Below are 13,174 nucleotides of genomic sequence, written 5' to 3' on the forward strand. Positions count from 1 at the left end.
GCGCCGCCTCCGCGCCGCGGGAGGCCGAGGCGTTTGAGCGGAGTTTCTGTCCAGATGCGTCTTGACATTGAAACTTTTATCCCCGTCCCGCGAAGAGAATTCCAACAGCGCCGCGGAGCTTTGTGCGCCGCTGCCGCTCCTTCTTGGAAGGCGGAGGGTGGAGGGGGGAGGCGCCTCGTCCCCCCTGGCTGGAAGATTAACACAAACCCGACTGCTCAGCCTCCCCCGTCTTAATTTAAAGAGGAACGGGTCTTAAAAGGGGGTGGAAGGGTCGGAGGGGTCGGAGGGGTCGGCCTGAAAAGGGGGACGAGGTCCCCAAACAACTGCCGCTCCCCTACGTTGGAATGTTGTGACACATTCATTGTTGCCGATGGCCGATAAGTACAAATATTATGGAAAACTATTAATTTGATGAATTCAAGGCTCCCCACGCCTCCACGTCTCCATGGAAATTCAAATTCCCTCTTTGGCGTGATGTGGCTGGAAACACAGATATGAGCTGCTGTCGGAGGGCTTCGGGGGCAAGCGAAGGAATTCAGTGTTGCTGGAGCTAAGGCCCGAACGGGGAGCAGAAAGTCAAAATCCAGGCGCGTGCTCGACATGGATTTGAGTGCGTTGCTGTAGAACGAGTGTAGGCGGCGTCACCAAAATGGCCTCGTTGCGCCGCTCTGCGCGTGAAGCCGGTAAACGGGGCCTGACGGACGTGTACGAGCAGCCGCCTCGCTGGCGGCGTCTCTCCGCGGAGCCGGCGCTGCGATCACTGGCGACGAGCTCCGCGAGCGCGATCGACTCTTCCCCCGTTAGTGTCGGTCGCGACCGCATGCCCCGGGGGTCCCGCTCACATCCTGAACACCGGAAAAGAGTCTTTCTGCGACCGCCCCCCCGGACCCTGCCCCCCCCCCCGCTGAGACGCCGCTGACACTCCGTGCCGACGGCAAGGCAGCGCCGGCGCTAAACTGCAGCATAATCAAGATGTTTAACAGCGGCTTTGGGGTTTATTCTGGGATCCCTCGCCGCCGCGGTGGGGGTTGAACGCCAGAAGAAGAGCGGTCTCGGGTGGTGCGGCGGCTCGTGTTCGCAGGAGATATCTGTAAAGGCCTTCCGCTGCCGGGACGACGGCTATTTAAGGAAATCGCCCGGGCGTTTTTATTTTTTTTTTAAGTCAGAAAATAAACAGTTTTCTTTATCGAGGCCGACCCGCTCCACCTGGCATTCATCAGCGTTCGGGGCCCCGCTTGTCGGGCGTCACCCGCCCCCCGCCCTCCGGCTGCTTTATCACTCTAATGGGGTGCTATCTCCAGACGAGCTCTCTCCAGGTCCGCCACCTGCATTCCTGCCACATCCATCCCGGCGTGAGGGCGGATTTAACACATAATCAGGACGGACGGGTGGGGTGGGGTAGCTGAGGGAGGGGTGGGTGGGTGGAGGGAGGAGGAGGAGGAAGGCCCGACACAGCTCATCACGCTGAGGTATATCTGCCTCCCGAAGGCAGGCTCCGGCTCCGGCTCCGGCTCCGGCTCCGGCCTGGCCCAACTCCCACGCCTCAGCTCTTTGAACTCCCACGGCAGCGCGGGGAGATGGATGGGGAGGGTGGGGACGCCACGAAACTCAATATTCCCCAGCCGGTCCCTCCGTCGCCTCCATCCGCGGCAGTTCATAAGGAGAGTAACCTCGACTGGACCAGAGGAGTGTCAGAAAGCGGAGGGGGCTCGGCCTCGGGGGGGACCGCGTCGATTTCGTGGGAAGTGCTGCTCTTCGGTAGAAGCCGCGTTCCCCTGCAAAAACAAGATCCGTCCTTCAAAAGGATTCAGCCGAGGTGAACAACAGGGCTCTAGACTCTAGACACTCACCCGGACGGGGGGGAAATTATTATTTTCTATTTGGTCATGAAGCGATATGTCAGGCCGTCACCGCTGCCTCCTCTCACTCTCCCTCCACCCTCCACCCCTCCGCCCTCCGCCGCCTGCCCCTCTCTCCGTCCTTCAGCCGGAGCGCCGCGGGCAAACAACAAGCGCTCGGGCGCGAGTCACGTAAGCCGGGCGGCATCAATCTCAGAAACGCGGCGGAATTAAAGTCGTCTTCTTTTCTCTCCGCCGCCGCGTGTCTGGCCCAGATAAAAACTCCAGATTCCTCCCCCGGAGACGCCCGGGCCTCGTCTTTCTCGGCCTCCTCTTCCCGAAAGCGCTGACTGCGGCTTGTTTTTTCCCCGCCCCCGTCGCTGGATGAAAGGCTCTCGGCCACTGGAAGGGAAGCGACGCGAACCTCGTCTTCCTTCTTTCTTCCTCCCGCCTCCCCGGCTAACCTCAGCCGCCCCCCCACCCCCAGGGCTCCACTGACCAATTTCTCAGTCTGGTAAATGAGGAGGCTGTTTTGTCTGCCGCTCGGGCCCCTTCTAGCGGGGCCCGTGTCAACAGACGCGGGCCATTAGGCGTCCTTTCATCCCCTGGCCAGGAGAAATAGGCCTTTTCCCCGGTAACCGGCGACACCACCGCCGGCTTAATCCCTACAAATGTAATTAGGTGTCGGGCTGCGAGGGGCGGCGTGGGCAGGGGAGGCGTGTCAGCCGGGCTCGCTACCGTTCGAGGTCGGCCGGCGACGGCGTCACCGGTTGGATAATAGACTGAAGTTCACTCAGATGTGCAAAGCGCCGCGTCGCGGGGGCGGAGGGCGAATCGACCGGCGAAGGAGCTATCACTCGCTAGCACGCAATCCCTACCTAAGCTCCGGCATTCCACTGAAAAAGTGCCTTTTGATCGTCCGTTGCCAAGAATGGGAACTTGCCAGGACTCCGTGCGCTGCTGGGAGCGGAATGCCGGGATGTTAGGACGGCTGTGTTTGTACTTGTCACTCAATGCTCTGCCAGTGGTAGCGAGAGGACAGCGGCTGGCGAAACACTCAGCTGCTCATGTCACACACACACGCACACACACAGTGGATTCGAGGCCTAATTTACCGGCTTGTTGCGTCTGTAAACAATCCCGGATGCCAAAGCCCCGGTCGGAGACCTTGATAAACAGAGTGGCTGTCATACGGAGAGATGGCTGCGGAGGAGGACGTGTTTTAGCTGGAAAACCCCCAAGTTCTACATGTGTTGACTTTGAAAAGCCCCCACCCCTCCCCACCGCCTCACTCCCTGTGACTCCGGCTCCTGATCCGGTCCTGAGCCGGTCCTTAATCTGGTCCGCGGCGGGCCCGATCCCTGCCTCCGGCCGGCCACAGCCGGGGCCGCCACGCTCCGAAGCCCCAAGGCAAACAGACGCTCCGGCTTATCGGGACGTTCAAACACGGCGGCGGCCGCTCCTTCAACAGCGACGGACCGAGCTCTGACCCCACGGAGGGCGACGCCTCCTGCGCCGCTCATTATGTCGGGGGGGCCGTCCGTCTGTCCGGCCGGCGTTTAGTTTACCTGCTCTGTTCGGCCGCTACGACAAGACACGGGTTAATGTGGTGTTTGCCGACTTCCACCTCCACCCGTCCGTGTCCACGCGGTGTGATAAGTAAGTGCTTCCAGACTCGGTTATATTCATGGTCTCGGCGGCTGGAATATAAATAGCGCCACGCAGAGCCTTAAAGCCCTGTTTTCAATTACCAGCTTGCACAGGTAGAGAACGATTAGAGATAAAATCATGTCTCTTTCCCCGTTCCTTCAAAAAAACCCCGAAAACAAACAGGAAGGTCTTGTTTCACAAGGCAGCAACGCCGCGATAAATAGAGAGTGACTGGGCTTTCACGGGGCCGACACGGGGACACCCTGCGCCTCCGCCTCGGCGGAAGAGGTGCTGAAATGAGGAATAGCAAAGGTTCCTGCTTTAACCGGGCCCGTCGGACGGTTTGAATCGCCGGGCAAAAAAAAAAAAAGGTGTAACAGGGATCTAAAAGAGTGGAGCAAAGCACGGAAAAGTCGGAAAATCATCTCCCCCCCGCGACTCATGAAAAATGCATTTCCTGTGTAATGTGATGGTTTGTATGCGGCGCCTTCCACTGATGTATGGATTCTCTGCCGCGGCCCCGATCGCAGGTTTTCCAGGCTTAACTCAGATCCCGCCGACGGCGGGTCGCTGCGGATTAGCAGCCAGAGAGAAAAACCGCGGCAGAACTCAGAGCGACGTTCCCCAAAATACCGCAACTTGAAAGTGAACTTGACTTAACGCTTCCCATGGTTGAATGGCACCGAGTCTGCTCTGCTCCTGAGTCGTGAGGAAACCTTTCTCTGGGCGTCGCTTTGGGTCGCGGCCCCCGTGTCGCCCCGGTCCCGCCGTTGTCTCTAATCCGGTCGCCGGGGACCGTCCGGAAATGTGGCGGCGGGTGCAGGCTTTGGCCCCGCCAGGTCAGTGAGCCCAGTTGAAATATTGCGGACGGAGGTCACCCCCGTCAAGTCGGTGCTTTTCTTTGCCGGGCTGCGGAGAGACGGCGAGGCTGTCGCCGGCGTCCTGCAGCCGTCGTCCTCGGGCGGAGAAGCTGGGTATTTTGGTTCTGAAGGGGGGGGCGGGTGGAGCGGCAGTGTCTCCCGGGGCAAAGAGCTTCACCCTAATCATTTTCGATGAGGCTTGATCTCCGTCGGCTCCGGCCGGCCCGTGGGGGGGCGGAGGGGTGGGGGTTGAATTCTCGGCGCCGGCCCCCCCCACTCAACCGCTCCTCTCTCTCCTCTCCCCGTCCCACAGCCTGCGGCCGCGGCTTCTACAAGTCCTCGTCGCAGGACCTCCAGTGCTCCCGGTGCCCCGCCCACAGCTTCAACGACCGCGAGGGCTCGTGGCGCTGCGACTGCGAGGACGGCTACTACCGCGCCCCGGCCGACCCGCCCTCCGTGGCCTGCACAAGTAAGGACTCCGGCCGAGGGATGCGTGAACAAACCTTTTCCTGTGTTTCTGGTGTGTGTTTGTTTTTTTGTTTTAGTTTGGTTCCGTTTTGTTGTCGTGCCACCGAGACGAATGAGATGGCGCCGGTTTTTGTGCCGGAACCTTGGTCACGGTGTCATGTTGTTGTCGGATAAGTCACTGGAAATGTCCTGCAGATCTTTTTTCTTCAGTCTTCATGTTTCCATCCAAATCTTTGGGGGAATCATGAGCCACTGTGAGAAATGTGCGTTTCCGTCGGATGAGTTGAGGCAAAATAACCGTCTACCTGAGTTTTCATGCTCCGATGTCCAAAGTCTGTCTGTCTGTCTGTCTGTCTGTCTGTCCGTCTATGTATATGTCTGTCTGTCTATGTGTCTGTCTGTCTGTCCGTCTGTCTATGTATGTATCTGTCTATCTGTCTATCTGTCTATCTGTCTGGCTGGCTGGCTGGCTGGCTGGCTGGCTGTCTGTCATAGCCTATCTGGTCTAATCGGTGACACTCTGATAAAGATCTCATCGTGCTCCTCCTCCACACTCTGCAGAGCCGCTGCCGTCATGTTGTGTCATTCTGGGTTTTTTTTCCATAATGTTTGTAAGCTCTGGCGTCTGTTCTTTGTCTTTTCTTCTTGCTAATGATGAGAGGAGCAATTTGCCGTTTCCTTTTGAAAAAGATTGCAATTACTGTCAGCGTCTCCGGAGCAGGAAGCTCCCCGTGTCGCCATTTGTCCCGGCCGGCGGAGCTGTCGAATGGCGGCCATTGATCGCGTATTTACACGGAAGAACAGGGGCGTGATGTGGTGAGGAGGGCATGGCTCATCTGCCTCCTAATCCATTTCAAACGAGTTCATTCCATAGAAAGTGTCTGAAGTGCTCAGAAGCAGCTTCTTCCTCCTGTTGGATCTCACCCCTTCAGCTGAACTGACTGTTGAGTCCATCCCCTGACCTGCTCCTTCTGAGGTCCAGGTTCAAAATGTTCAATTCATTCACGTGTTCAACAGAACTTCAGCAGCACAATACCCACAACAAACAGAGTCAGAACAACAGTATGATCACAGCAAAGCAGGTGCTAGAGGTAGTAGGTAGTAGGTAGTAGGTAGCAGGTAGTAGGTAGCAGGTAGTAGGTAGAAGGTAGTAGGTAGCAGGTGGCAGGTAGTAGGTAGCAGGTACCAGGTAGTAGGTAGTAGGTAGCAGGTAGTAGGTAGCAGGTAGCAGGTGGCAGGTAGTAGGTAGCAGGTAGTAGGTAGCAGGTAGTAGGTAGCAGGTAGTAGGTAGCAGGTAGTAGGTAGCAGGTGGCAGGTAGCAGGTAGCAGGTAGTAGGTAGTAGGTAGCAGGTAGTAGGTAGTAAGTGGCAGGTAGTAGGTAGTAGGTGGCAGGTAGTAGGTAGTAGGTAGCAGGTGGCAGGTTGCCGGTGGCAGGTAGTAGGTAGCAGGTAGTTGGTAGTAGGTAGCAGGTAGTAGGTGGCAGGTAGTAGGTAGTAGGTGGCAGGTAGCAGGTAGGAGGTAGCAGGTAGTAGGTGGCAGGTCGTAGGTAGCAGGTCGTAGGTAGCAGGTAGTAGGTAGTAGGTGGCAGGTAGTAGGTAGGAGGCAGCAGGTAGTAGGTGGCAGGTAGTGGGTAGTAGGTAGTAGGTGGCAGGTAGCAGGTAGTAGGTGGCAGGTAGTAGGTAGCAGGTAGTAGGTAGCAGGTAGTAGGTAGCAGGTAGTAGGTAGCAGGTAGTAGGTGGCAGGTAGTAGGTAGTAGGTGGCAGGTAGTTGGTAGCAGGTAGTAGGTGGCAGGTAGTAGGTAGTAGGTGGCAGGTAGTTGGTAGCAGGTAGTAGGTAGCAGGTAGTTGGCAGTAGGTGGCAGGTAATAGGTAGTTGGTAGCAGGTAGTAGGTGGCAGGTAGTAGGTAGTAGGTGGCAGGTAGTAGGTGGCACGTGGCAGATAGCAGGTAGCAGGTAGTAGGTAGTAGGTAGCAGGTAGTAGGTAGCAGGTAGTAGGTGGCAGGTAGTAGGTGGCAGGTAGTAGGTGGCAGGTAATAGGTAGTAGGTAGCAGGTAGTAGGTAGTAGGTGGCAGGTAGTAGCTAGCAGGTAGTAGCTAGCAGGTAGTAGGTAGCAGGTAGTAGGTGGAAGGTAGTAGGTAGTAGGTAGCAGGTAGCAGGTGGAAGGTGGCAGGTAGCAGGTAGTAGGTAGTAGGTAGCAGGTAGTAGGTAGCAGGTTGTAGGTAGCAGGTAGAAGGTGGCAGGTAGTAGGTAGTAGGTGGAAGGTGGCAGGTAGTAGGTAGCAGGTAGTAGGTAGCAGGGAGCAGGTGGCAGGTAGTAGGTAGCAGGTAGTAGGTAGCAGGTAGTAGGTAGCAGGTAATAGGTGGCAGGGAGCAGGTGGCAGGTAGTAGGTAGTAGGTGGCAGGTAATAGGTAGTAGGTAGCAGGTAGTAGGTAGAAGGTGGCAGGTAGTAGGTAGTAGGTGGCAGGTAGTAGGTGGCACGTGGCAGATAGCAGGTAGCAGGTAGTAGGTAGCAGGGAGTAGGTTGCAGGTAGTAGGTGGCAGGTAGTAGGTGGCAGGTAGTAGGTGGCAGGTAATAGGTAGTAGGTAGCAGGTAGTAGGTAGTAGGTGGCAGGTAGTAGGTGGCAGGTAGTAGGTAGTAGGTGGCAGGTAGTAGGTAGCAGGTAGGAGGTAGCAGGTAGTAGGTGGCAGGTAGTGGGTAGTAGGTAGTAGGTAGCAGGTAGTAGGTGGCGGGTAGTAGGTAGTAGGTGGCAGGTAGTTGGTAGCAGGTAGTAGGTAGCAGGTAGTTGGTAGTAGGTGGCAGGTAATAGGTAGTAGGTAGCAGGTAGTAGGTAGTAGGTGGCAGGTAGTAGGTGGCACGTGGCAGAAAGCAGGTAGCAGGTAGTAGGTGGCAGGTAGTAGGTGGCAGGTAGTAGGTGGCAGGTAGTAGGTGGCACGTGGCAGAAAGCAGGTAGCAGGTAGTAGGTAGCAGGTAGTAGGTGGCAGGTAGTAGGTGGCAGGGAGTTGGTAGCAGGTACTAGGTAGCAGGTAGTAGGTGGCAGGTAGTAGGTGGCAGGTAGTTGGTAGCAGGTAGTAGGTAGCAGGTAGTTGGTAGTAGGTGGCAGGTAATAGGTAGTAGGTAGCAGGTAGTAGGTAGTAGGTGGCAGGTAGTAGGTGGCACGTGGCAGAAAGCAGGTAGCAGGTAGTAGGTGGCAGGTAGTAGGTGGCAGGGAGTTGGTAGCAGGTAGTAGGTAGCAGGTAGTAGGTGGCAGGTAGTAGGTAGTAGGTGGCAGGTAGTTGGTAGCATGTAGTAGGTGGCAGGTAGTTGGTAGTAGGTGGCAGGTAATAGGTAGTAGGTAGCAGGTAGTAGTTAGTAGGTGGCAGGTAGTAGGTGGCACGTGGCAGATAGCAGGTAGCAGGTAGTAGGTAGTAGGTAGCAGGTAGTAGGTTGCAGGTAGTAGGTAGCAGGTGGCAGGTAGCAGGTAGCAGGTAGTAGGTGGCAGGTAGCAGGTAGTAGCTAGCAGGTAGTAGCTAGCAGGTTGTAGCTAGCAGGTAGTAGCTAGCAGGTAGTAGCTAGCAGGTAGTAGTTAGCAGGTAGCAGGTAGTAGCTAGGAGGTAGTAGGTAGTAGGTAGCAGGTAGTAGGTGGAAGGTAGTAGGTGGAAGGTGGCAGGTAGCAGGTAGTAGGTAGTAGGTAGCAGGTAGTAGGTAGTAGGTAGCAGGTAGTAGGTAGCAGGTAGCAGGTAGTAGGTAGCAGGTAGTAGGTGGAAGGTGGCAGGTGGAAGGTGGCAGGTAGCAGGTAGCAGGTCGTAGGTAGCAGGTAGTAGGTAGTAGGTAGCAGGTAGTAGGTAGCAGGTAGTAGGTGGAAGGTGGCAGGTGGAAGGTGGCAGGTAGCAGGTAGCAGGTCGTAGGTAGCAGGTAGTAGGTGGAAGGTGGCAGGTAGTAGGTAGCAGGTAGTAGTTAGCAGGTAGTAGGTAGCAGGTAGTAGGTGGAAGGTGGCAGGTAGTAGGTAGCAGGTAGTAGGTAGCAGGTAGTAGGTAGTAGGTAGCAGGTAGTAGGTAGCAGGTAGTAGGTAGCAGGTAATAGGTGGCAGGGAGCAGGTGGCAGGTAGTAGGTAGTAGGTGGCAGGTAGTAGGTGGCAGCTAGTAGGTAGTAAGTAGCAGGTGTCAGGTAGTAGGTAGTAGGTAGCAGGTAGTAGGTGGCAGGTGGTAGGTGGCAGCTAGTAGGTAGTAGGTAGCAGGTGTCAGGTAGAAGGTAGTAGGTAGCAGGTAGTAGGTAGCAGGTAGTAGGTAGCAGGTAGTAGGTAGCAGGTAGTAGGTGGAAGGTAGTAGGTGGAAGGTGGCAGGTAGCAGGTAGCAGGTAGTAGCTAGCAGGTAGTAGCTAGCAGGTAGTAGCTAGCAGGTAGTAGGTAGAAGGTAGTAGGTGGAAGGTAGTAGGTGGAAGGTGGCAGGTAGCAGGTAGTAGGTAGCAGGTAGTAGGTAGCAGGTCGTAGGCAGCAGGTAGTAGGTAGCAGGTAGTAGGTAGTAGGTGGCAGGTAGTAGGTAGCAGGTAGGAGGTAGCAGGTAGTAGGTGGCAGGTAGTGGGTAGTAGGTAGTAGGTAGCAGGTAGTAGGTGGCAGGTAGTAGGTAGTAGGTGGCAGGTAGTTGGTAGCAGGTAGTAGGTAGCAGGTAGTTGGTAGTAGGTGGCAGGTAGTAGGTGGCAGGTAGTAGGTAGTAGGTGGCAGGTAGTTGGTAGCAGGGAGTAGGTAGCAGGTAGTTGGTAGTAGGTGGCAGGTAATAGGTAGTAGGTAGCAGGTAGCAGGTAGTAGGTGGCAGGTAGTAGGTGGCAGGGAGTTGGTAGCAAGTAGTTGGTAGTATAAGGTAAGGAGTAGGTGATAGGTAGTAGTTGATAGGAAGTAGGTTGTAAGTAGTAGGTAGTGTATAGTAAGTAGTAGGTGGTAGGTAGTAGTTGATAGGTAGTAGGTAGCAAATAATAGGTAGTATATAGTAAGTAGTAGCTGGTATGAGGTAGGGGGTAGCAATAGCTGGTATAAGGTAGTAGGTGATAGGTAGTAGGTAGAGGCTAGTAGGTAGTATATAGTAAGTAGTAGGTGATAGGTACTAGGAAGAAAGTTGTAGGTAGTAAGTAGTAGGTAGTAGTTAGGAGGTGGTAGGTAGTAGGTAGTACTGTATATAGTAAGTAGTAGGTAGCAGGTAGTAAGTAGTAAGGTGTAGGTAGTAGGTTTTAAGTAGTAGGTAGTAAGTGGTAGGTATTAGGTGGTAGCTAGTAGATAGCAGGTAGTAGCTAGTAGATAGTAATTAGTACGTGGTACTTTTAACCCAACAATCACAAAGAAACTCCCTGAAAACCCGAAGCAGGAAGTGCGTTTGGGACGTTCCTGTGTTTCCCGGGCGATGAGCCCCCACCCAGTCATTTCCCGTCATAAGAGACAGGTCCATGACTCCGCCCTCCACCCGCCTGTCGAGCATGACTCCGCCTTCACCCGCCTGTCGAACAGCCGCTGCTTCGCTCACCTCCCCCCAAATTTGTCCAAGGGCACGACTCGCGCACGAAGGCCAGGCAAAAAAAAAAAAAAAGCTTTTCTGCCCAAGTCCTCGGGCGATTCCGCTGCCGAGAGCGACCTTGACACCGCGGTGCAGTAATTACTGAACCTCACCCAGTGCACACTTAACATCACTTTCTGTCGTTATGGGATGGCCTAAATACGTAACGACCCCCGGTGTCGCCCGTGTATAAATATGTATTTTCTTAGTGATTTATGTGCGGCCGCCCCTCATCATCCTCTCATTGGAATTTGGCGCGGGGGCGGCGCCGCGTCCGTGCGCTCCCTCCGCCGGCGCTGGATTAAGTGGCGGCGGCGCCTTTCCTCCCGCCGCTGATCCGAAGCAGGACCTGAGCGTGACTGAAAATGAATTGACACCGTCTGAACAAACCGCTCCGCCGACGACTTCCCGGCGGACGGAGTCTGTCGCGTCTCGGCCTCCAACCCCAGCGGGCGCGAGCGGGCCGCCCGGCGCGGAGGGGGCTGGCGGCGAGGGAGAGTCGAGACGCGACCCCAGAGACATGTGACGAGGACGTAACTCGGGGACGCGGAAAGGAAAGGACGGGGGGGAGGGAGGGAGGACGAGGGGGAGGGAGGGAGGACGAGGGGGGAGTCCTCTGCTTTTGGGACATTTGCCCACGCCGCTCCCACGTCCCCGGAGGACATTTCTCCAGCGTCCCGGACTCGCTGACGACATCCATCATGCGGCGGCCGGCTTCAACGACGGGGCTGGAAAGGGCAGCGCCGAGTGCCCCGCCCCCTTCTGCCCCCCACCCTCCCCCGCTACACTGCCCTGACCCCGGCCCAAATTCTCCACCCGACAAGTTGACGTATCTCACGGGGAGCATCTCGCCTCAGGGGGAGGCCGCTAGGAAATGGAGGAAGGAGGGCAGAGGCTCCACCCGCCGGTGCTGCGGCAGCGACAGGACTGCAGACATCTGAGGTGTCGCCAGTGGAGAAAGGGGCGGAGCGGCGTTAGGGTGTGGTGAGGGCGGCGGGTAAACCCGCCACGCGACCGTCGCAAAGTCGCCGGCTCGCAATTATTTGGGCCAGTCGCCGTCCGTCCGCGGGAGGCTCAGTTTCCACGTTCACTTTCTTCCAAGTTTGAGGAGTTTTGTCCGTTGAGCCGATGTAAAAAATTTTGCGATACACAGAACGTAAATTAGGTGCGATTCCATCAGTCGGGCGGAGGAAATTGAACTGTCTCCCTCAATGTCTACGTCCCAAAGTTCCCCAAGCCTATAAGCTCATTCTGTCACGGTGGCGGGAAATGAGCAAGAAATGCAATTAAAGTGAAAATCACAACTGTTTGAATGTCTGTACGTCCTCAGAGGAGGTTCACCCACATCTCACATTTCAAGCCCGAGCAGAGCGTCCTCATCCTCCATCAGTGTCCTCATCCTCCATCAGAGCGTCCTCATCCTCTCTCAGTGTCCTCATCCTCCATCAGAGCATCCTCATCCTCCATCAGAGCGTCCTCATCCTCTCTCAGTGTCCTCATCCTCCATCAGAGCATCCTCATCCTCCATCAGTGTCCTCATCCTCCATCAGAGCATCCTCATCCTCCGTCAGTGTCCTCATCCTCCATCAGAGCGCCCTTATCCTCATTCTCAGTCAGTGTCCTCATCTTCCATCAGAGCGTCCTCATCCTCCATGAGTGTCCTCATCCTCCATCAGTGTCCTCATCCTCCATCAGAGCATCCTCATCCTCTCTCAGTGTCCTCATCCTCCATCAGAGCATCCTCATCCTCCATCAGTGTCCTCATCCTCCATCAGAGCATCCTCATCCTCCGTCAGTGTCCTCATCCTCCATCAGAGCGTCCTTATCCTCATCCTCCGTCAGTGTCCTCATCCTCCATCAGAGCGTCCTTATCCTCATCCTCCATCAGTGTCCTCATCCTACATCAGAGCGTCCTCATCCTCATCTTCCGTCAGTGTCCTCATCTTCCATCAGAGCGTCCTCATCCTCCATGAGTGTCCTCATCCTCCATCAGAGCGTTCTCATCCTCATCCTCCATCAGAGCGTCCTCATCCTCCATCAGAGCGTCCTCATCCTCCATGAGTGTCCTCATCCTCCATCAGAGCGTTCTCATCCTCATCCTCCATCAGAGCGTCCTCATCCTCCATCAGAGCGTCCTCATCGTCCATCAGTGTCCTCATCCTCCATCAGAGCACCTCATCCTCCATCAGAGCATCCTCATCTTCTCTCAGTGTCCTCATCCTCCATCAGAGCATCCTCATCCTCCATCAGTGTCCTCATCCTCCATCAGAGCATCTTCATTCTCCATCAGAGCATCCTCATCCTCCATCAGAGCATCTTCATCCTCCATCAGAGCATCCTCGTTCTCCATCAGTGTCCTCATGCTTCATCAGTGTCCTCATGCTCCATCAGTGTCCTCGTCCTCCATCAGTGTCCTCATCCTCCATCAGAGCACCTCATCCTCCATCAGAGCATCCTCATCCTCTCTCAGTGTCCTCATCCTCCATCAGAGCATCCTCATCCTCCATCAGTGTCCTCATCCTCCATAAGAGCATCCTCATCCTCCATCAGTGTCCTCATCCTCCATCAGAGCATCTTCATCCTCCATCAGAGCATCCTCATCCTCCATCAGAGTGTCCTCATCCTCCATCAGTGTCCTCATCCTCCATCAGAACGTCCTCATGCTCCATCAGAACGTCCTCATGCTCCATCAGTGTCCTCATCCTCCATCAGTGTCCTCATCCTCCATCAGTGTCCTCATCCTCCATCAGAACGTCCTCATGCTCCATCAGAACGTCCTCATGCTCCATCAGTGTCCTCATCCTCCATCAGTGTCCTCATCCTCCATCAGTGTCCTCATCCT

General features: G+C 55.6%; 1 protein-coding gene across 4 annotated transcripts in view; it reads left to right on the forward strand.

Annotated features, from left to right (window-relative positions):
- Positions 1–13,174, forward strand: part of epha7 (eph receptor A7) — a gene marked incomplete at its 3' end in the record, with an annotated part of 90,009 nt that overhangs the window by 15,745 nt on the left and 61,090 nt on the right. For all 4 annotated transcript variants that reach the window (XM_080024314.1, XM_080024313.1, XM_080024315.1 and 1 more), the window contains exon 4: positions 4,662–4,817. In XM_080024314.1, coding sequence (XP_079880440.1) covers positions 4,662–4,817 — 156 coding nt within the window. The remainder of the gene's footprint in view (positions 1–4,661; positions 4,818–13,174) is intronic.

The sequence above is a fragment of the Zeus faber genome (genome assembly GCF_960531495.2).
Source record: "Zeus faber genome assembly, chromosome: 2".
In the NCBI taxonomy this organism is placed as follows: Eukaryota; Metazoa; Chordata; class Actinopteri; order Zeiformes; family Zeidae; genus Zeus; species Zeus faber.